This window comes from Pelodiscus sinensis, chromosome 1 (genome assembly GCF_052426305.1).
Source record: "Pelodiscus sinensis isolate ZL-2025 chromosome 1, ASM5242630v1, whole genome shotgun sequence".
NCBI classification, from domain to species: Eukaryota; Metazoa; Chordata; order Testudines; family Trionychidae; genus Pelodiscus; species Pelodiscus sinensis.
In genome coordinates this window covers 7,861,623-7,882,754 of record NC_143052.1, presented here as the reverse complement: position 1 = coordinate 7,882,754, position 21,132 = coordinate 7,861,623, and the positions used below count along the sequence as shown (strand labels likewise).

The 21,132-nt window shown below is 44.0% G+C and overlaps 1 protein-coding gene across 2 annotated transcripts in view; it reads right to left on the bottom strand.

The window, feature by feature from the left end:
• CHCHD3 (coiled-coil-helix-coiled-coil-helix domain containing 3) overlaps positions 1-21,132 on the bottom strand; it is a 263,740-nt gene that overhangs the window by 168,329 nt on the left and 74,279 nt on the right. For both annotated transcript variants that reach the window (XM_006120346.5, XM_025183231.3), the window contains exon 4: positions 7,065-7,209. In XM_006120346.5, the coding sequence (XP_006120408.1) occupies positions 7,065-7,209 (145 nt within the window). The remainder of the gene's footprint in view (positions 1-7,064; positions 7,210-21,132) is intronic.

The window sequence follows — 21,132 nt, the reverse complement described above, 5'->3', positions numbered from 1 at the left end:
TTTAGATAGGGATTTTATGTATCCAGTCTGGGTACAGGAGTAGCTCGTCTATCGCCGATTCCAGCTGAAGAGTGGAATCCACCAGAAGACAGCGCCAGGCAACTTACCAGCAGTGAATCCTGAGTCCAAGAGCAGAAGGCCCCGGAGAAGGACTTCACCACCTGACTGCATTCCACCCATCCCCAGGGTCTACGAGGGACCGCCTCTCTGTTCCTCGCCAAGGTGCTCGGAAGGAGCCTAAGGCTTGAGGTCGAGAGCACGGCAGAGGACATCGCTGCGAGGGATCACCTCCTAGTCTCTCGCTAGAGGCTTTAATTAGCCAAAGGCTTGAGAGACGGGTGCATCACCGTCCATCGTCGACAGCTGGATAGTGTAATTATTGTCTGTGTAATACCTTGTGTTTGTGGGGTACTTTTCTATCCTCTTATTTCTTCTTGGGTTGGGGATATTAAGAGTGTTTACCTATTTCCTTGTTGTACCTTTTAAATTCTTACAATATATGGTTTGGCCCCTTTAAATCGCATAACGTTTTATTTCTTTGCGGCATGTTAATCAACAAACACCTATGATAGATGAGGTTTGGTGGTATCTGCAACTTCCACTGAGGTTTAATTAATTAATTAGTAGTAATCAGATTGCAAATTTAAGCTTAAGCATCCTCAGTGTAACAGTTGACTTGCTTAGCTCTATTCTTGTAGATGCCACAGCACAATAGGGTTATAGGGGGTATTTAAATAGGCGGAGGAGGGACATTGGAGACCAGTTCAAACAAGGACATTCTATATGCACGAGTGGCACAGAAACAGCTGTGGGAGGAACAGACAAATGGAGTGCAGGGGAACATATTAAGAGACAAATCTAGGTGTGTGGGAAGGAAGAGGATAGAACATAAGAACATATAAGAACATAAGAACGGCCGTACTGGGTCAGACCAAAGGTCCATCTAGCTCAGTATCCTGTCTGCTGACAGTGGCCAACACCAGGTGCCCCAGAGAGGGTGGACCGAAGACAATGATCAAGCGATTTGTCTCCTGCCATCTCTCTCCAGCCTCTGACAAACAGAGGCCAAGGACACCATTTTATCCCCTGGCTAATAGCCTTTTATGGACCTAACCTCCATGAAATTATCTAGCTTCTCTTTAAACTCTGTTATAGCCTAGCCTTCACAGCCTCCTCTGGCAAGGAGTTCCACAGGTTGACTACACACTGTGTGAAGAAGAACTTTCTTTGGTTAGTTTTAAACCTACAACTTACTGATTTCGTTTGATAACCCCTAGTTCTTATGTTATGGGCATTATTTCCAGAATTCCCATTTTTCCCATGTAATCTATCAGACTCTTCTTAAAAATAAACAAAATGTGTGCTCTACCCCACACACTGTATGTTCTGGTGGCCTTATCCTAGAAGATATTCTTAGTTATGAGTTCAATACTACGCTGTGAATAGTGTACATATAAATACCATATGTACATATGAATACCATGTCTTCTATAAACAAATCTCTCCCTTTGAAGGTGTTCTCAGTATCTATTCATGGTATGTGCCAACAACTAATAAAACCGTGGTTACAAATGGGAATGGGACACTTAAGTTAACGTAACAGTAATACAGAGTAATAGTGAAATGTTCCTCACCAAGCTGCTGGGCTGAGACCCTGAACAGAAAAACTATTACAAGGATGCTGGGTGACAAAGTTTGAAAACAATGGTTTTGTATTATCGAATTTTCTACTCTGACCACTGCTAATCACCTTTATTTCTACTATGTTGCAAGTGATCATAAATTATTGTCACTGATCAGATTTTAAAAAATAGCTTTACCCTGTCTACAATAAGTAATCACATTCTGCTTTAGGCTATGTAGCCCACTTCAAATTCTGAAATAATCATCTACAGAGACTCATTTTTCTATTAAAATGATGAATGGGATAAATGAGGTATGCAATAAACACTCGTTTGTAAACAGACTTCTGTTCTCTCATGGACGAACACCTTATCTCACTGGGTATATATCTGCCCTCTGGTATTTTCTAGTTACATTATCCCCCTGAAATATGGTTAGTCTAAGACTGTTAGGAAAGAGTAAAAAAGATCAGATATAAACTCTATGGAAAACAGGGAATTTCCTCTTAGTAAAGGTAACAAATTGAAGACAGGTAAAAACAAACAGATCACTAAAGCAAATGTGGCATGGCACAGAAGGTACATAGAGTGATTTGGAGCCCAAGAATGTCCAGGAGAACATCTGAGCATCAAGCCACAGAAAAGGAAGACATTATCTTTGAATAAAAAGAATTCATTTGAGACAATGGGTCAAATTCATTCCTAATGTAACTCCACCAATCTCAGTGCTAGTAAATCAAGGGAAGTACTTGGCCTACTGATTTCAGTGTTCAGAATAAAAAGGGAAGCATTATACCTCTCACATATGATTTTGCTGGGCAAATATCCAATAAACTGATTAGTGCATTCTAACCACAGAAATGATTATTTTAATACACATGTTTTGAAACAAAGGGAAAAATGACTTAATCATTTAATTAAGTAACACTTGTTCCCATTTTAACATTTGAACAATACATGCAGCCAACTTACAAAATACATACAAGTGTGGATGAGGATCCAAAATGATACTCATCATCAACTGTTAATGTTATGGTTAAAGCAAATGGACAGAATAATGTTTCTTCACTCTTTGATAGGAAATGAGACTATAATGTCACTGACAGCTCAATAAAACTGTTTTCCAACATGTAAGGGCTTAATGACAGCTCATTTCAGCCCAGGTAGTGAAGCAAATATGTTAACAGCAAATGCCAGGTCATTATAAGGTAACAGAAATATGCACTTTGGTTATCTATAGATTTTTTTTTCCTCCATACTCTCCATATCTCACCCTGACACTCATGATTCAAGTGATGGAATGTCAATAAGCTATTTGTGGCAAAGTTACCACATTTAAAACCACACAATAAGAGGAAGCCCATTTGGTCTGCACACAATTTTGAGATGAAGAAAGAAAAAGATTTTAAAATAACATATGCCTCTAAAAAGAAAAGTTTTCGTTCATTGAGAACCCTGCTATCAAGAATGCTAATTGAGAATTCTCTGCATCCCAGGCCACTACACTGGGGCCCAACCTACAGACGCACTTGCCAGGAAAGATGACACCAATGCCAAAACTAAATCTTTTGAGAGTAAAATAAAAAATAAGACAATTAAGCCTTTCTTCAAGAACACAACCCATGGGGAACAGACAATGGAATGACAAAATAAAAACAAAAGAGAGAGATAAAACAAAACTATTTTTGATCTTTTATCTAGAGATGTTAAAATGTTTATTTTCACAAATGTGTAACAGCTGAAATTGCATGGGTAAGGCCCACTTCATCAGATAACTTGGAATGGAAATAATCTAAGATGTATACAACAGCAAAAGAAGTACCTGTCAAGTGTAGGACCCGTGTTAATGAAGCTAATTAATGAATGGGATATGTCCCATTCATAGCTTTTGATGTGAAAACAGAGAAGCCAACAGCAGGGGAAATTGCTTTATACTGTGTTAACCAGTTAACCTCTTTATTCAAGCCCAGGGTAACAGTCTCAAATTTGTAGATAAATTCCAGTTCTGCAGTCTCTCTCTGTAATTGGGTGGTGACACTCCTTTGTAGAAGAATGGCTACTTTTAAATCCATGACTGAGTAGCCAGGTAGGATAAAATGTTCCCCTCTGGTTTATGTGTATTAATATTTCTGATGTCTTATTTGTATCTACTTATCCTCTCTCAAAGAGACCGTCTGGTTTGGCCAATATATATATGGCAGAGGGGCATTGCTGGCACTCGGTGGCATATATCACATAATATTTACGTTTTTTTATTCTATTAAAACAATTAAGCATCAGCAATAGCACTATTGCCATATGCAGTAATTTACAAATAATATGGAAAGACTTGTTCCACTGATCTTACATTCCACATCAAGTGAGATAAATTAAAAAGGTTCAACTATTTGTATAGTATCAGAGGTTTTCACATGACTGTGTATCAGACATAAATATGGCCCTTGCCTTAAAAATATTATTATTTATCCAAATTAAATGCATACCAGCATCTACATATGAGGTGTGAGAGAGGGGTCAACAGAGTAAACTTAGCAGCAAAGGACAGAGTAGTAGCTTTTAAAATAAAATGTAAAGGACAGTGAGCATTACTTAGTACCCGAGAATGCAGCAGATTGTCCATTGCCACACATTTAAATAGTCTGCATTTACTTTTATTATCATTTGAAAAATGGCCAAGGAGACATCTGACACAGAATTCAGAGAGTTGACTTCTATACCCAAGCACGAAATCTGTGCCACGGACAATTGGACAGGCTGCCTCTATATGCAAGGCACCCATACAGCACAGAACCATCCCAAGTTCCACACAATGGTGCCTTCACCACCAGAAGGCAGTGAGAATCTCTGAATGAAGACCCACAAGAAAAAAAACTGCTTAATTTCTTTTTAAGATCATTCCATTCCCCCTCTTCCTAACAAGCAATGCTTGTGTTGCGTCTTCCCCTGACACTACACGTGAAACAAATTCTCGACCTCTAGCCAGTAAATATAAAATTAGCCAACAATGAGTTCTTGATTGTTTCACCAAGCATATGGGGCTGATACAATCTTGGCTAAGTTAATTCTAAGAAAGAAAAGTGACATTTCTGAAAAATAGCCTGTTTTTTAAAATTTGTGATAAGGAAAGCTTCAGTGTTCAGAATTTCCTGAAAAAAATAGGCCTTTTTTCACTTGCAAGCATCAAGTTTTGTTTTATTTTTTGTACACAGGAAACAATGTCTGTCTCTCTCTCTCTCAACAAGATAGATAAATGAATTACAGAACCAAGTAACAGAGACAAGAAGCCATGCAAAACACCCTCCAAAGCTCTGTTCAGCTACGGCTGTAGTTCTCAACTGGTGGTCCATGGCGACTTTTTCGGTGGTCCACAGGAACATTGTCCAAAGTCACATGGCGTGAGCAGGCACCACCATTAGGCTGTTTTATGCCGTGTTCACAAGCACGCGGCACATCATCCATAGCGTCACCTGCTGGAGGAATTCTTGGATCTGAAAAATGATTTTGCGACTCAAGACGTGTATCAGCAGTCTACCATAGAGAAAGTTTGGGCCAAGATGACCGGGAGTTACCCAAATCTGTCAGCACACGCAGTCAGATTTCTTTTGCCATTTGCATCAACTTACATGTGTGAAACTGGATTTTTGTGTCTGTTGCACGTTAAGTCCAAACAGAGGAATCGGTTTGCAGTGGAAAGTGATATTTGTTGTGCATTATCAAGCACCACTACAAACATTGAAAAGCTTGTCAGTGTGAAGAGAATCCAAAAATCTGTTAGTAATAAATAAATTTCAAACAAAAATGTTCCTTGTCTGCTCTTTTTTTAACCATGTCTCAAAAAGGAGGTGGTCCACGAAAATTTTTTGATTGGCCTAGTGGTCCATGGACCGAAACGAGTTGAGAACCACTGAGCTAGGGTAACAGCAACCTCTTGGCCTGTGCAAGTTTGAACAATTTACTCTAATTTGCCATGTGTGTTACACAGATTGAACATTTAAAATATTTGAACATTTAAAATATTTCAGCTGTACTTTAATCTTCTCAGACATGAGCTGACTGTCTTTTAACAGTTCTCAGAAAATGAAAGTCTCCATGATTATTTTTGAAGATTATTCACATACCTATTTCCACACAAATGAACAATTCCATTGATTTCAATGGGAATGATCATATGAGTGAAGTTTAACCAAATACATTAGTTTGCAAGATAAAGTCTTTTTTTTTTTCAAGCTGAAAAAATCCAAATCTATTGGTTCTTTGGTTATGCCCCCCCAAAAAATTTTTTTTAGCAAAATGGAGCTTTCAAGCCTCAAACAATTATCATGGGGATTTCTTTCTGAGAACTACAAAGGCAGACACAGTGATTGATGTGGGAAGCTACAAATCCAACAATTTGAAATGGACAACAATCTAAGATGTCAATTTTCAGAGAAAAATAAACTGCACTATTTCACAACGAAGATGTCATCAGAGAGGTTTTAAATATAATCTCTGATGAAATACAGTTCTTCAATACAGACTTTTTCAATAAGCTGGCATTGAACTTTAGGGACTAACCATGAAAATTACACGCACACACATGCTATTTCAGACTCCAGTATAAATAAAATGAAAAAAATTATATCTTGGAAAGACAGTAGGACTGTTCTAAGTTTTCTGGAGTGATGGACCCTGGCTTCACCCCTTGGCCTGCCCCCACTTCATCCCTTCCACCAACCCATTTCTTCCTGCCCTGCCCCATTCTGCCCTCTCTCCTGAATATGTCCTGCTCTCAACTCCTCCTCCTAATCCCTCAGTACCTCCTGCAAGCCACAGAGTAGTTCATCATGGCAAGCAGGAGGTGCTGGAAGGTAAAGGAAGGAACTGATTGGTGGGGCCTGCCAGTAGGTGGGAAGCGCTCAGGGAGGAGCTAATTGGGGGGGTGGAGGTGGGAGGAGAGTCAGCATCCTCTTTTTTTCCCCCCATGGGTGCTTTAGCCTCGGATCTCCCATAGAGTTGGTGCCTATGTCTTTTGAAAATTTAGTATCAGTCAAGATTACAGTCGATAATACTGTTAATGTATCTTCAATTATCACAAAGTATAAAATAATTCAATATAACAATCGAACCTGATCTCCAAACCCATAAATATAGAAAATGAACCAGATTCTTAGTAAAGATATTTGAACACTCTCCCCGCATAAAGGTTTTTGCCCAATAAGCGACATCCTAGTAACTCTAAGAAAGGACTGCATGGTTTAAAGAAGCTGCTCCTTTACGGATTGTGATATTAACAAAGCAACAAAAAGAAATCATCTGATAATCATATTTGCTAAAGAGGAAAAGTGCTATTGAAGAAACTTTCTACTTCCCTGTCTTTTACATGAGTTTACAAAAAAAAAATGTAGGACACTGACACTTGTTTGAAAACCTTCACGTTGACATAAAAAACGTTGTTGCACTTACAAAATGTTGTGTCTTCAGGCGTTCCTCTTCTGTCACAGCTCTCTCTCTAAGAATGGCTCTAGTCAAATGCTCATTTGAAGCAGTCCGCTCCCGCTCCAGAATTTTGCCAATTTCATCACGTACATACTTTTGATCTTGTTTCAATCTACATAAAAAAGGGTTAAAGTATTTAGAATGGAAATATATTGCCAAATAGCTTGAATGGACAAACACATCATTAAAAGAGTACAGTAGTTGTGTTAAAATATTACTAGCTTTCAGAGATCACTACAGGCAGTCCGAGGGTTACGCGGATCAGACTTATGTCGGATCCGTACTTACGAACGGGGCTTTTCTCGCCCCGGAGGACGCGGGAGGCGGGACCGCCCAGACGTGCCACGGTCCCGCCACCCGCGTCCTCCGAGTCGAGAAAAGCTGCTCCGCGTCTCCCTGGTCTGCTGGGGACCCTCCCCCCAGCAGATCAGGGAGAAGCGGAGCAAGCCGCGGAGGACCCGGGCAGGGGGACCGCCCAGACGCGCCGCGGTCCTCCGCGGCTTTGCTCCGCGTCTCCCTGGTCTGCTGGGGGGGGGGGGGGCCAGCAGACCAGGGAGACGCAGAGGACCCGGGCGGCGGGACCGCGGCGCGTCTCGGTCCCGCCGCCCACGTCTCCCCTAGTGCTCCCTGCCCCTCCGCTCCCCTCCACCCCCTCCCCCCCCGCAGCAGACCAGGCTTTTCTCGGGACACCTGTGGTAGAGCAGCTGGGGCACTGCCGGTTGGTCCCGCAGCGCCGCTCTTGGTGCTACTGGACCAACCCGGCAGCACCCCAGCTGCTCTGCCCCAGGCGTCCTGATTCAGCCGCTGCTGGTCAGTTTCAGCAGAGGCTGAATCAGGACGCCTGGGGCAGAGCAGCTGGGGTGCTGCTGGGTTGGTCCAGTAGCGCCGAGGAGCGGCGCTACTGGACCAACCCAGCAGCACCCCAGCTGCTCTGCCCCAGGCGTCCCCAAGTCAGCCGCTGCTGAAACTGACCAGCGGCTGACTACAGGAAGCCCGAGGCATAGTTGCGGGAACCTACCCGGCAGCGCCCCAGCTGCTCTGTCCCAGGCGTCCAGATTCAGCCGCTGTTGAAACTGATCAGCGGCTGATTCCAGGAAGCCCGTGGCAGAGCAACTCTGCCTCGGGCTTCCTGTAGTCAGCCGCTGGTCACTTACAGCAGCGGCTGAATCTGGACGCCAGTTCCGACTTACATACAGATTCAACTTAAGAACAAACCTACAGTCCCTATCTTTTACGTAACCCGGGGACTGCCTGTACATACGCAATATCAATGCCACAGGTTATATATTGAGATAGACACACACATATCCCTGACATCCATCAATATGAACAATCTCCAACATTTCTCAATATCAACATCTCTCAGTTACATGGATATATAAATTCAATATCCCAACATCATACCCAAAACTTAACAGCATTACCTCTGAAATTAAGCAAGACAAGGAATAAAGCTAATTAAAATCTCATGCTTAAAATCTACATACTCTGTATTGTTTTTTAAAGGAATTCTTGTTCAAAAACTCTCAGCTCTATTCCTTTCTGTCACTGATATACTTTATTACTTTTGGGAAGGTCCATCTTAGTGTATCAATTTATTCACCTGCAAAAAGGCCTTAACAACTATGTTGACATTCTTAAAATTTGGAAAGTGACCTGACAGCATTAAATGAAAGGAGCTATTTGAGTGAAAATTATTATTATTCCCAGAACTTCAATATTCATTACATTAGCACAGGGAGTCTTTAACACAAGCAGAATGTAATATCACAATCCTTAACATTAATGGAAATGTTTATAATAATATTTTTATTAAAATACATGTATACGTTACACATATGTGCAAATATATTTTATATCATTTAGCCAGTAAAACACCAGCTTTATATATATTCCCAAGCCAAACACAGAAGTCAATATCTACAAGTTCATCACTGGCAATGGAATATCAAATACTGTTTTAATAGGCTTAAAAAAAAAAGAGTGAAAGAGGCAAGGTGTCAGAATTTCCACTGAACGTACAAGTTACCAACAGAGCTCCCGAGAACAAATTATGCTGTGCAGGGTCACTTTATGAAAGGTACCAGAATTACAGTATATTAAAGTCTTCCCCAAGGAAAATGTTTAATAAAAAGTTTAAAATGGGTGGAGATTGGAAGGGTGGGAGAAGGCAGTTAGAATGTGTGTCATTTTTGTGCTCAGACACAACCCTCTGAAACACATCAACCAACTGGGAGTTTTTATAAAGTTTATTAAGCAGCATCTTCAATTACTCCAGCAAAAAGATTATGCAGACATGGACCAAATTCCATTAAGTGATTTCCCAAGGTCCCCCAAATTATTCTAGCAGCATCAATGCATTTAATCTATCGCACAATCAATGATGCAGTCAAAACACACACGAGTTTTCCTTTAGATTACAGAAACATTGTTTCACACAAAGAGAAGCAGTGTCAAAATAGAAGTCTCAGTAGTTCCTTCATTTCAGAAGAAAGTAGAAGCAGCACTTAAGACTTCTCAGAGTATACCCTCCCACCCCGATCACCTATTTCGGATTCTATTCTTTGCCGTTCAAGATGCGAGTCCTCTTTTTATACATTACACCCACTGGTACTATAATTCACAAATTGCTATACTTAGAAAAGATGTAATTTTCTTTATTTTTTTAAACATGGGCTTTTTAGCTCATATTCATGTTCCTTCGGTTTTTTTATTTGGCATTAGGCCACTACCTACAGAATTATGTGCCTTGATGTGGTCTCCTCTTAATCTTTTTTCCAAAGAGCAGAAAGTCCATTTCCTTAAACCTTATAAATAAGTGCCTTGAATATGAAAAAGTTCCTTTCTATTATTGCCAAAACTCTGCATGCCCATATGAACGTGGTTTAGGGACACCCTGAGACGTATAGGCTACTCATTTGACAACCTTTGCCCAAAAACAAAATACGTTCGCAAAAATAACAAACAATTATGTGAATGAGCTACTGTGTACCATCATACTCCAAATGGCACCATTAATGAGAAATAATATCTGCATCCTCCCCAAGGTTGTTTACACACTTGCATAAATGTTGAGGGCAGTCAATCGTCAAATATTGTGAGGTAGATAAAGGTTTATCTGTTTGGGATGATTGTTGTTTTGGTTTTTTTAAGGAAGTAGAAGAGGGGTGGGAAATAATTTTTGATGGGGGGGGGACACCAAGATTTTGGAAAGTGGTCGAGGGCTGCACTGTTCCATTATATTAATGGAAATGCAGGGTCTGGGAAGGAGGTTGGATGCAGAAGGGAGGTTGGGGTAAGGGACTGGGGTGCAGGAGGGAGACTGGAGTCTGGGAGGGAGTTGGGATAAAGCAGGCTGTTGTGACCTAGGGCAGGGGACTGAAGTGCAGGGGTCTGGGATGTGACCTAGAATAGGAGAGGATTGTGATCTGGGGCAGGAGACTAGGGTGCCAGATCTGGAAGGGGGTATGTGTGTAAGAGGGGGACAAAGGGATGGGCTGAAGGAGAGGGGGGCAGAGAGTTGGGGCAGGAAAGGGCTGCGGTGCCAAAAGCAGGCTGTGGCCAAGAGATTTACTTGTCAGCTGCCAATCTAGCCTGCTTGCCTGCAGAGCTTAAAATGTTTCCCAGCCTGCCTGGCCATGTGCTTCATGAATAACTGAGTCCAGGAGAGAGGGCATGATTCTTCTTAGCAGCCTGTTATTCCAACAAGCCGCTCCCATTGGCTGATTTCTGCCAGACACCGGCCAATGGGAATGTGCTGGGGGTGGAGCAGCTCCTAAAACTTCCCTCCAGTTTTAAAACAAACGGAGCCCTGTATGGCGTGGGGTTGCAGGGCAAGCTAAGGAGCCTGCCTGGGGCTCCCTGCCGCCTCTGTGGGCCGGATCTGGTGGCTTAGCGAGCTGGATTTGGCCCGCTGGCCAGATTATGCCCAGGCCTGAATTAGAGGAAGGAGAAAAATAAGCAACATTTTCTATACGGCTTCATCAAATTTGACACTCAGTAAGAGAGACAGTAATTATTTTCATCTAGAAAATACACGCATCAGAGAATCATACAATTACAGAAATGATGTTCCTTCCAAATCTTTGAGAGGTCATCAAGTCCAAAACCCTTGCATCGAAGCCGGACCAAGTATACCTAGGCCACCCCGAAAGGTGATTGTTCAACCAGTCCTTGAAAAGCTTCAATGTGGAGGATTCCATAGCTTCACTCGGAGTGCTAGTCCAGAGTAAAGATGTTAAAATGAGGTTAACTGACTAATCGATAGGCACTTGCACATTCCTCCTTTGAAGTGTCCGCTGGGGCTCTTGTACATTTCAGAGGAGGAATGCGGAACTTCACGTACAGCCTGGGGCCAGCGGGAGGTCCCACTGACTCCGGGCTATACACGGGTGCCTGCTTTGAAATGCACAAGAGTCCCCAGCAGGGGCTCTTGTGCATTTCAAAGCCACAGAGCCCGGGTTCAGTGGGGGACTTTGAGTGCTGAATGCTGCATGCTACTAGAAACCTGGGGTCAACTGAGGACTCCCCAGCTGACCCCAGGCTCCGCGCAGCACTTCCCCAGAATCGGCCCCAAGTTCTCGGGAAGTGCCTCGCGGAGCCCTGGATCAGTTGGGGAGTCCCCAGGTGACCCCAGGCTCCATTGCACCTTTGAAACGCGCAGAGGTGGCATTTCAAAGGAGCAGATGCCCTGCAGCAGCTGTGCCTTTGAAACGATGCCTTGGACTCCCCAGCTGATCCCGGATTCTGGGGAAATGCCGCTGGGAATCCCCAACTGACCATGGACTCCAGGGCAGCTGCCTGTTTGAAATGTTGCCTTGGGGTTTCAAAGCAGCAGAGCCCGGGTTCTAGGGAAACGCCGCTGGGAGTTCCCAGCTGACTGTGGATTCCAGGGCAGCTGCCCGTCAGAAACATCACCTTGGGGTTTCAAAGCGGCAGCGCCACACAGCTGTGCAGTGCCTCCACTTTGAAGTACCCCTCCCCCCTGCTTGCTGCCTCTATCTCAGTGTTTCCCAATTGGTGCTCCGCGGAACCCTGGGGTTCTGCGAAGCAAAAGTAGGCGTTCCGCAAAGAGCCGGCACTCCCTCACCCGCTCTGAAAGAGAGAGCGCCGGCTAGCCAGATTCCTAAAGAAGCAGCACGCTTCTTTCCGCTTCCTCCCTGGTGATGCAGAGGCGTAGGGAGGCGGGGGCAGAGGGAACAGTTGCTCCCGGCCATCACACTAGGGAGGTGCCAGAGAGGTGACTCCACATGACCCACAGCAGGGAGGGAAGCACTTCCCCTTCCCAAAGGAGCCAGCACGCACTGCCTGAACAGTTGGGGCTGTGGCACCTGGCAACTTAGTCCCGCCTCCTTTCTGCATGGTGCGGGTGGAGGACAGGAGACCCGGGTGTTCACAACTCTGACTGGGACTCCCTGCGCCCTTCTCCCTCCACAGGACGGCATCGCGGAAGTAAGTTGCTGGAATGCAAGAGCCCCTGCTGCTCAGGCAGCGTGCACGCCAGCTGTTTGGGGAGGGGAAGTGAAGTCGCATACTTCCCGGAACCCAGAGGTGATGCAGGATTACCCACCCCAGTACCCAGCTGGACCATGTCCCTGAGCCCAGCATCCTGCCCCAACACCCTGCCACCTGTTCCAGCACCCTCTCCCTGGCCCCAGCACCCACTAGCACCGTGTCCCCTGCCCACACCAGCACAGCTGGGACCACATTAATGAGGCTTGGGGGTTTTTTTGCATCTCACTTGTGTGGCCCCAACTGACTTTTCTGTGAGTCTGTGTCCCCTGACTCAAAACAGATTCCTCACCCCTCTCATAAATAAAGACAATGCTAAAACATTTTGCGTTTGACATAATATTTTATTTAAAAATGAAGCATGGCCAACATGCCCCCAATTGGGGCGAAATCCCCATCTCACTGCAGCATCATAACACTCCTGCACCACCTGACCCCAAATCTAAGCCTATCATACACTGGAACCCCCTGTCCTGAGCCTCTCACATTCCCAAACTCCTGCATCCCCACATCCTCAGTCTTCTGCCACAACACTCCTGCACCATCCACACATGGCAAAAGTGTCCTGAGCCCATCATACTCACAGTCTCCTTGCCCTGAGCCCCTCACATATCCAACCCAAACTCCTGCACCCTCACATCCACAAGCCTGTGATTTGCTCGGCACCCCAACCTTCCACCTGAGCCCAACACTCTCCAGCCTGGAGCCCCCTCCACAAGCCAGCATCCCCTTCTCCTGCATCCAAATTCCCTCCCAGAGCTTGCACTTCCCAAACCCAAATCCCTCATCCCCACCCCAGAGCCCACACTTCCTGTCTCAACCCAGTGAGAGTCTATAAGGAGAGGATGGGGCCACAAAGGGGTGGGGTTTTCCATGGCCAAATAAATTTGGGAAACACTGCTCTATATTATAGAGGCAGCAAAGGGGGGGAGGCAGGAATCAACTAGTCGACTAATCAAAAGACTATCCGATAAGCAAATGCTTATCAGATAGTCGACTAGTCTTTAACATCTCTAGTCCAGAGGTCAACTACCATTACAAATTTCTATTGACATGCCTATTCTACAAAATTCTTTGACCGTCTTTGGTGTCATGTCCCCTGAGAAAGCTCAGCAATAACTGTTTATGTCTTGTTCTTTCATCATAAGTGACTTTTCAAGCCCCCTCTAACTTTTTAGTTGATTTTCACCAATTGTCCAGCATGCCCATAACTTTGGCACTCAGCACAGAAGTGAATACACTATTTCATGAATAACAGCTCTACAACTAGACCTGTACCACGTACCTGCTCCATGATTAGAGTTCTATTTGCTGCCAATTGGTATTGCAAATAATCTAAATTTGCTGTTAATATCAAATCCAGCTCTTTTTAAATTGTGATAATACTGAAATCCTTATTAAATGATACTGGCAAAAAGAAACTAATGAAAGCTGGCAAGAAAATAGTATCTGCCCCAAACCTAGTTCATGTAAACTGAAATACTTCTCACAATGCATACCTGAAATTACTTGAAACTGTTCTTAGCTTTCTGAAACACTTGTTGGAGTTAACTATGATTTGGAGGCAGTGGCAGCATCAAGTTTTATTTATCAAAAAAAAAATTCAACATTTCAACTTATTTAAATTCACTATGGTATTAAGCAAAGTAGTACACTTTTAATGTAATGTAAACTTCACTTATTTGCATTATGTAATTGAGTGGCTTGTAGGAGCCTAATGAAACAAATACAAGTCAGCTCTATCCTAAGATTTCAAACACACGCTTGCATCAACTTACAATAGTTTTCTTGCTTGACATTATGAACTCATTTTACTGGCATGCAGTACAAACTGCACCTGAATAAGAGTAAATACTAACTAAATCTTCAATTATGATTTATATTACTAACTATTCAAAAGCACAAAATCCAGACTTGTGATTTATATTCAGCTGCACAGTTACAGATCACACCTTGTCAGTTCAATCTAATAATCAAAGAATTCTAAATAGACTTTGTACAATGAAAAATTTAATTACACAAAATGGAGGACTCAGTCTAATATCTGAGGTATTTAAGAAGGATAGTCCAATTTGCTTCTGGAGACAAAAGTTGCAACATAAAAAGGGGAAAAAGGCAAACTAAAATCTCACACTGCTCATTTATATTCAGGGAAAAAATAAATTTAGAAGTCTGAACCAGCAGTCAAGACTGCTTGGTATACATTTTTAAAAAGAAAAATTGATAGTTAGTAATTCAGCATAATAATTACACTATACAATATTGACCAACTCAAAATGTACTGCTTTTCAGTCACATTACTTCATTCCGTAAAACAAAAGGAACAGAAGTGAGTCTATCACTTTACCCCTGTAACTGGCTGAAACTCCATGTTACGTACTAAAGGAAATTTTTGTGGATTGAGATTTAGAACCAACTGCTTTAATATTATTTTATGTTCTCAGTTACGATACAGCATAAAATTACATGAATGAGGTTTGTACTCCAATGTAAAGATAAACTCCTCCTGCATTTCTTCAGTATGTTCCCACATAAGGATCTCAAAGCTCTTCATAGTAATTATGACAGTAATCAGTACTGTCCACATTATACACTTTAGGAGACTAAGATATACAGAGATTAAGTAAACTACCAAGGTCACCCAGTAAGTCAGTCTCTGGCAGAGCTGAAAGTCTACATCAGATGTCATGACATCCATGCTTCAACTGTCTGATATCTGGCCTCACTCCATTAAATCAAATATGCAGCAACAACAGCTATGCCCCCCAAAGCATTATCAAACTTATTTTATTATGATAAATGTGACATAGAACCCCCATATTTTCTTTGAATATGGATAAGCTTAACTCAAATATGCTTCTGGAGAGCTTATAATCACCTGAGCATGTATATTCTGTTTGTGTGCATATATATTCCTGTTTTTAACATTAGAAATGTGAAATTTAAACCTGTTTCATAGAATCATAGAATCATAGGACTGGAAGGGACCTCAAGAGGTCATCGAGTCCAGCCCCCCACCCCCTCAAGGCAGGACCAAGCTCCGTCTACGCCATCCCTGACAGATGTCTATCTAACCTGTTCTTAAATATCTCCAGAGAGGGAGATTCCACCACCTCCCTTGGCAATTTATTCCAATATTTGACCACCCTGACAGTTAGGAATTTTTTCCTAATGTCCAATCTAAACCTCCCCTGCTGCACTTTAAGCCCATTACTCCTTGTCCTGTCCTCAGAAACCAAGAGGAACAAAATTTCTCCTTCCTCCTTGTGACACCCTTTTAGATATTTGAAAACCGCTATCATGTCCCCCCTTAATCTTCTTTTTTCCAAACTAAACAAGCCCAGTTCATGAAGCCTGGCTTCATAGGTCATGTTCTCTAAACCTTTAATCATTCTTGTCGCTCTTCTCTGTACCCTTTCCAATTTCTCCACATCTTTCTTGAAATGTGGCGCCCAGAACTGGACACAGTACTCCAGCTGAGGCCTAACTAGTGCAGAGTAGAGCGGCAGAATGACTTCACGAGTTTTGCTTACAACACACCTGTTGATACAACCTAGAATCATATTTGCTTTTTTTGCAACAGCATCACACTGTTGACTCATATTCAACTTGTGGTCCACTATGACCCCTAGATCCCTTTCCACCATGCTCCTTCCTAGACAGTCGCTTCCCATCTTGTATGTATGGAACTGATTGTTCCTTCCTAAGTGGAGCACTTTGCATTTCTCTTTATTAAACCTCATCCTGTTTACCTCTGACCATTTCTCTAACTTGCTAAGGTCATTTTGAATTATGTCCCTATCCTCCAAAGAAGTCGCAACCCCACCCAGTTTGGTATCATCTGCAAACTTAATAAGCGTACTCTCTATCCCAATATCTACATCATTGATGAAGATATTGAATAGTACGGGTCCCAAAACAGACCCTTGAGGAACTCCACTTGTTATCCCTTTCCAGCAGGATTTAGAACCGTTAACAACCACTCTCTGACTACGGTTATCCAGCCAATTATGCACCCACCTTATCGTGGCCCTATCTAAGTTATATTTGCCTAGTTTATCAATAAGAATATCATGCGAGACCGTATCAAATGCCTTACTAAAGTCTAGGTATATGACATCCACCGCTTCTCCCTTATCCACAAGGCTCGTTATCTTATCAAAGAAAGCTATCAGATTAGTTTGGCATGACTTGTTCTTCACAAACCCATGCTGGCTATTCCCTATCACTTTATTACCTTCCAAGTGTTTGCATATGATTTCCTTAATTACCTGCTCCATTATCTTCCCTGGGACAGACGTTAAACTGACCGGTCTATAATTTCCTGGGTTGTTCTTATTCCCCTTTTTATAGATGGGCACAATATTTGCCCTTTTCCAGTCTTCTGGAATCTCCCCTGTCTGCCATGATTTTTCAAAGATCATAGCTAAAGGCTCAGATACCTCCTCTATCAGCTCCTTGAGTATCCTGGGATGCATTTCATCAGGACCTGGTGACTTGCTGACATCTAACTTTCCTAAGTGATTTTTAACTTGTTCTTTGTGTATCCTAACTTCTAAACTTACCCTCTCTCTGCTTGTATTCACTACGTTACGCACACCTCCAGACTTCTCTGTGAAGACCGAAACAAAGAAGTCATTGAGCATCTCCGCCATTTCCAAGTTTCCTGTTACTGCTTCTCCCTCCTCACTAAGCAGTGGGCCTACCCTGTCCTTGGTCTTCCTCTTGCTTTTAATGTATTTATAAAAGGTCTTCTTGTTTCCCTTTATGCCTGTAGCTAGTTTGATCTCATTTTGTGCCTTTGCCTTTCTAATCTTGCCCCTGCATTCCCGTGTTGCTTGCTTATATTCATCCTTTGTTAGTTGTCCTAGTTTCCATTTTTTATATGACTCCTTTTTAATTTTGAGATCATGCAAGATCTCCTTGTTAAGCCAAGCTGGTCTTTTGCCATATTTTCTATCTTTCCTACACAGCGGAATTGTTTGCTTTTGGGCCCTTAACAACATCCCTTTGAAATACTTCCAACTCTCCTCAGTTGTTTTTCCGTTCAGTCTTGCTTCCCATGGGACCTTACCTACAAGTTCTCTGAGCTTATCAAAATCTGCCTTCCTGAAATCCATTACCTCAATTGTGCTGGTCTCCCTTCTACCTTTCCTTAAGATCATGAACTCTATTATTTCGTGATCACTGTCCCCTATACTGTCTACCACTTTCAAGTTCTCAACTAGTTCCTCCCTATTTGTTAAAACCAAATCCAGAACAGCTTCTCCTCTGGTAGCTTTTTCAACCTTCTGAAACAGAAAGCTGTCTCCAATGCAGTCCAGAAACTTATTGGATAGCCTGTGCCTCGCTGTGTTAGTTTCCCAACATATGTCTGGATAGTTAAAGTTTATATGTCTACATGTGTTAATAAAGGCCAGGAGTAGTACTCAAAGAACTTAGCAACCCTGTACTGAGTGGGTTGCTAAGGCTGCCTAGACAGCCCACCAGCTTGAGAACAGTCCTCTCCCCACCCCCGTTCACTGGGACCACCTGGGCTGCCGTAGCCTTTTGACTGACCCAATACATATGCCATTGATCTGTAAATAGTCTTGCCTTTCCTGTAAGACTGGACTATGGGTTGTCAAGACGTGTGGCCAGGCCACCTGATACCTGAACTCATTTTGGATGTGGTATTTCTCCGTGGGAGTGTAAAAGGGTTGAAACTAAACACAAAGTATTCTTCCCAGAGCTGCGCTGCTCCCAGTGTTTGTGTTGCTCCGGTGTGGGCTGTGACCCCAAGGCTGTGCCTTTGCTGGGGGAAACCAGAGGTTCTGGCTCAGAAGGACAGGCTAATTGAGCACCCAAGAGGGCAGGTAGGCAGGCTTAGTGGTATGACAGCCCACCAGGCAAGAGTCTCAAGGGGATCTTAGTGACTGAACTCATCACAATGAGAAGGAAAAAAAACATATATTTATATGGAAGTCAAGTTAAAAGGTATATTTTCTAAGAAGACAGGGAGATGTTAATCATGTCATTACTACTCAAGAAAAGACAAAACAGTGCTTGCAGCTTTCTTGTTTTTGTAGGCTAAAAGCTGAGGAGGGTTGAAGTGTGGTGGGCAGGGGGAGTGTCAGATTCCAGCAGGTGTTTAGGTATCTAAAGTCTTGACTGGGGAAAAGCATCATTGATGCCAGCGTATGGTGTGTCTGACACCAGAGGCTTAACAGCTGTTTGTTCCTACAGTCAAAGCAAAAAGCAGGAGACCTGTTGCCCTATACATCTGGACTAAAATATAAGTGTGTATGCATATGACATTACCAGTATGCACCATTCACACTGCCTATAACAATAGGCAGTAAGCTTACAATATCAATGTAAAATTATATTGTATATATATTTCTAGTACTTATGTGGCCTGAATTGGCCTGTCTTTCTACTGGCTTATTCACTTATGCTAGTACTTTGCAAAGCTGAAGTAAACTTTGGCATTAGGAAATAGAAAACTTCAGCTCAGAGTACAAACTGGGGAAGTACCTTCATGGACCAGAAGCTGGGAATGAACATCAGGGAATGAAACTTGATGATTACCGGTTCTGTTCATTCCCTATGGGATATCTGCCATTGGCCACTGTCAGAAGACAGACTACTGGGCTGACTTGACCTTTGATCTGACCCAGTATGGCTGTTCTTACGCTTTTATGAACAATACCTGGAAGGCTCGTATGCAAAACAGACAAGGAAGTTACAGAAAAGCACGTTAAGACACCGGTATCAACTAGTGGTTCGGATTTTAGTGACATGCAAAGACTTTTTATTACAGGCAGTCCCCGGATTACGTACAAGATAGGGACTGTAGGTTTGTTCTTAAGTTGAATCTGTATCTAAGTCGGAACTGGCGTCCAGATTCAGCCACTGCTGAAACTGACCAGCAGCTGACTACAGGAAGCCCGAGGCAGAGTTGCTCTGCCCCAGTCTTCCTGGAATCAGCCGCTGATCAGTTTCAGCAGCAGCTGACTTGGGGACGCCTGGGACAGAGCAGCTGGGGTGCTGCCGGGTTGGTCCATTAGCGCTGAGAGCGGTGCTGCGGGACCAACCGGCAGCACCCCAGCTGCTCTACCACAGGTGTCCTGAGAAAAGCCTGGTCTGCTGGGGGGTGCACTAGCTGCGCCCCCCAGCAGACCAGGGAGATGCAGGCAGCAGGACCGAGACGCGCCACGGTCCTGCCGCCCAGGTCCTCCGCGGCTTTGCTCCACGTCTCCCTGGTCTGCTGGGGGGGAGGGGGAGGCCAGCAGACCAGGGAGACGCGGGGCAGCTTTTCTCGCCTCGGAGGACGTGGGCGGCGGGACCGTGGCGCGTCTGGGCGGTCCCGCCGCCCGCGTCCTCCGGGGCGAGAAAAGCCCCGTTCGTAAGTACAGATCCGACATAAGTCGGATCCGCGTAACCCGGGGACTGCCTGTACTTGTAAAGCTTGCTACAAACACTACTAATTGAAACATGTCACTTGGGAAGCAAGCTTGGATAAGGCGAATTCACCAATGCTGCACGAGACTGTATCCTGGAAACTGCTACTATGTTGAACAGGGATGCAAAGCCTGCCCCTGCACCTTAGTCCCTTCCACACCCCAACTCCCTCCCCCAAGTCACCTTCCAAACCCTCTGCACCCCTCCTGCCCCAGGTCACAACTCCCTCCCAGACTCTGTACCCCCTTCTACAGCCTTCCTCCAGGCCAGAATCCTCTCCTGCACCCCCACTCCCTCCCTAATCCTAAACCTCCATCTCCTGAGGCAGGTCACAATCCCCTCCTTCACCCAAACTCCCTCTCAGGCCTCACACCCTCTCAGGCCTCACACCATCTCCTGCACCCCAGTCCTTTGCCCCGTGCACCCTTCTGCACCCAACCTCCCACCTAGACCCTACACCTCCTCCACAGAAAAGTGCAGCCCTTGACCACTTTCCAAAATCTTGGACTGGCCCCCCCACCAAAAAGTTTTACCCACTTCTGGTCTAGATCATCTCTGACAGATGTCTGTCTAACCTGCTCTTAAATATCTCCAAAGTGATGGAGATTACACAACCCCCTAAGCAATTTATTCCAGGATTTAACCAGCATTAGATACCTGGCCTATCTAATATCCTGGAACAGACATAGCTACAATTATACTGGCATTTTCATTAGAAAAGTTCAGTACAGGTTGGACTTCCTTGGTCTGGCACTCTTGGGACCTGACCAGTTCCATATCAGGGATTTTGCCAGAGCAGGGGAGGTCGTATCTGGCTTCTCTGCTACTGGCTTCCCCAGCCCTGGATCACCCACCAGCCTCACTGCCCTGCCCGTCTCCCCACCTCCTTCCCTGCTATGCCGGGCAGCCCAGCTCTCTGTGCACCGAACTCCTGGCCCTGCTGGGCAGCCCCACTGGATTGTGCTTGGCTGCCCAGCTGTGTTGCGCCAGGCAGCCCAGCAGTGGGGACCCAGCCGCCAGGCCTCCACTGGGACTCTCTGATCCTGGAAGACACGTGGTCCTGCCACAAGACAGATGTTGC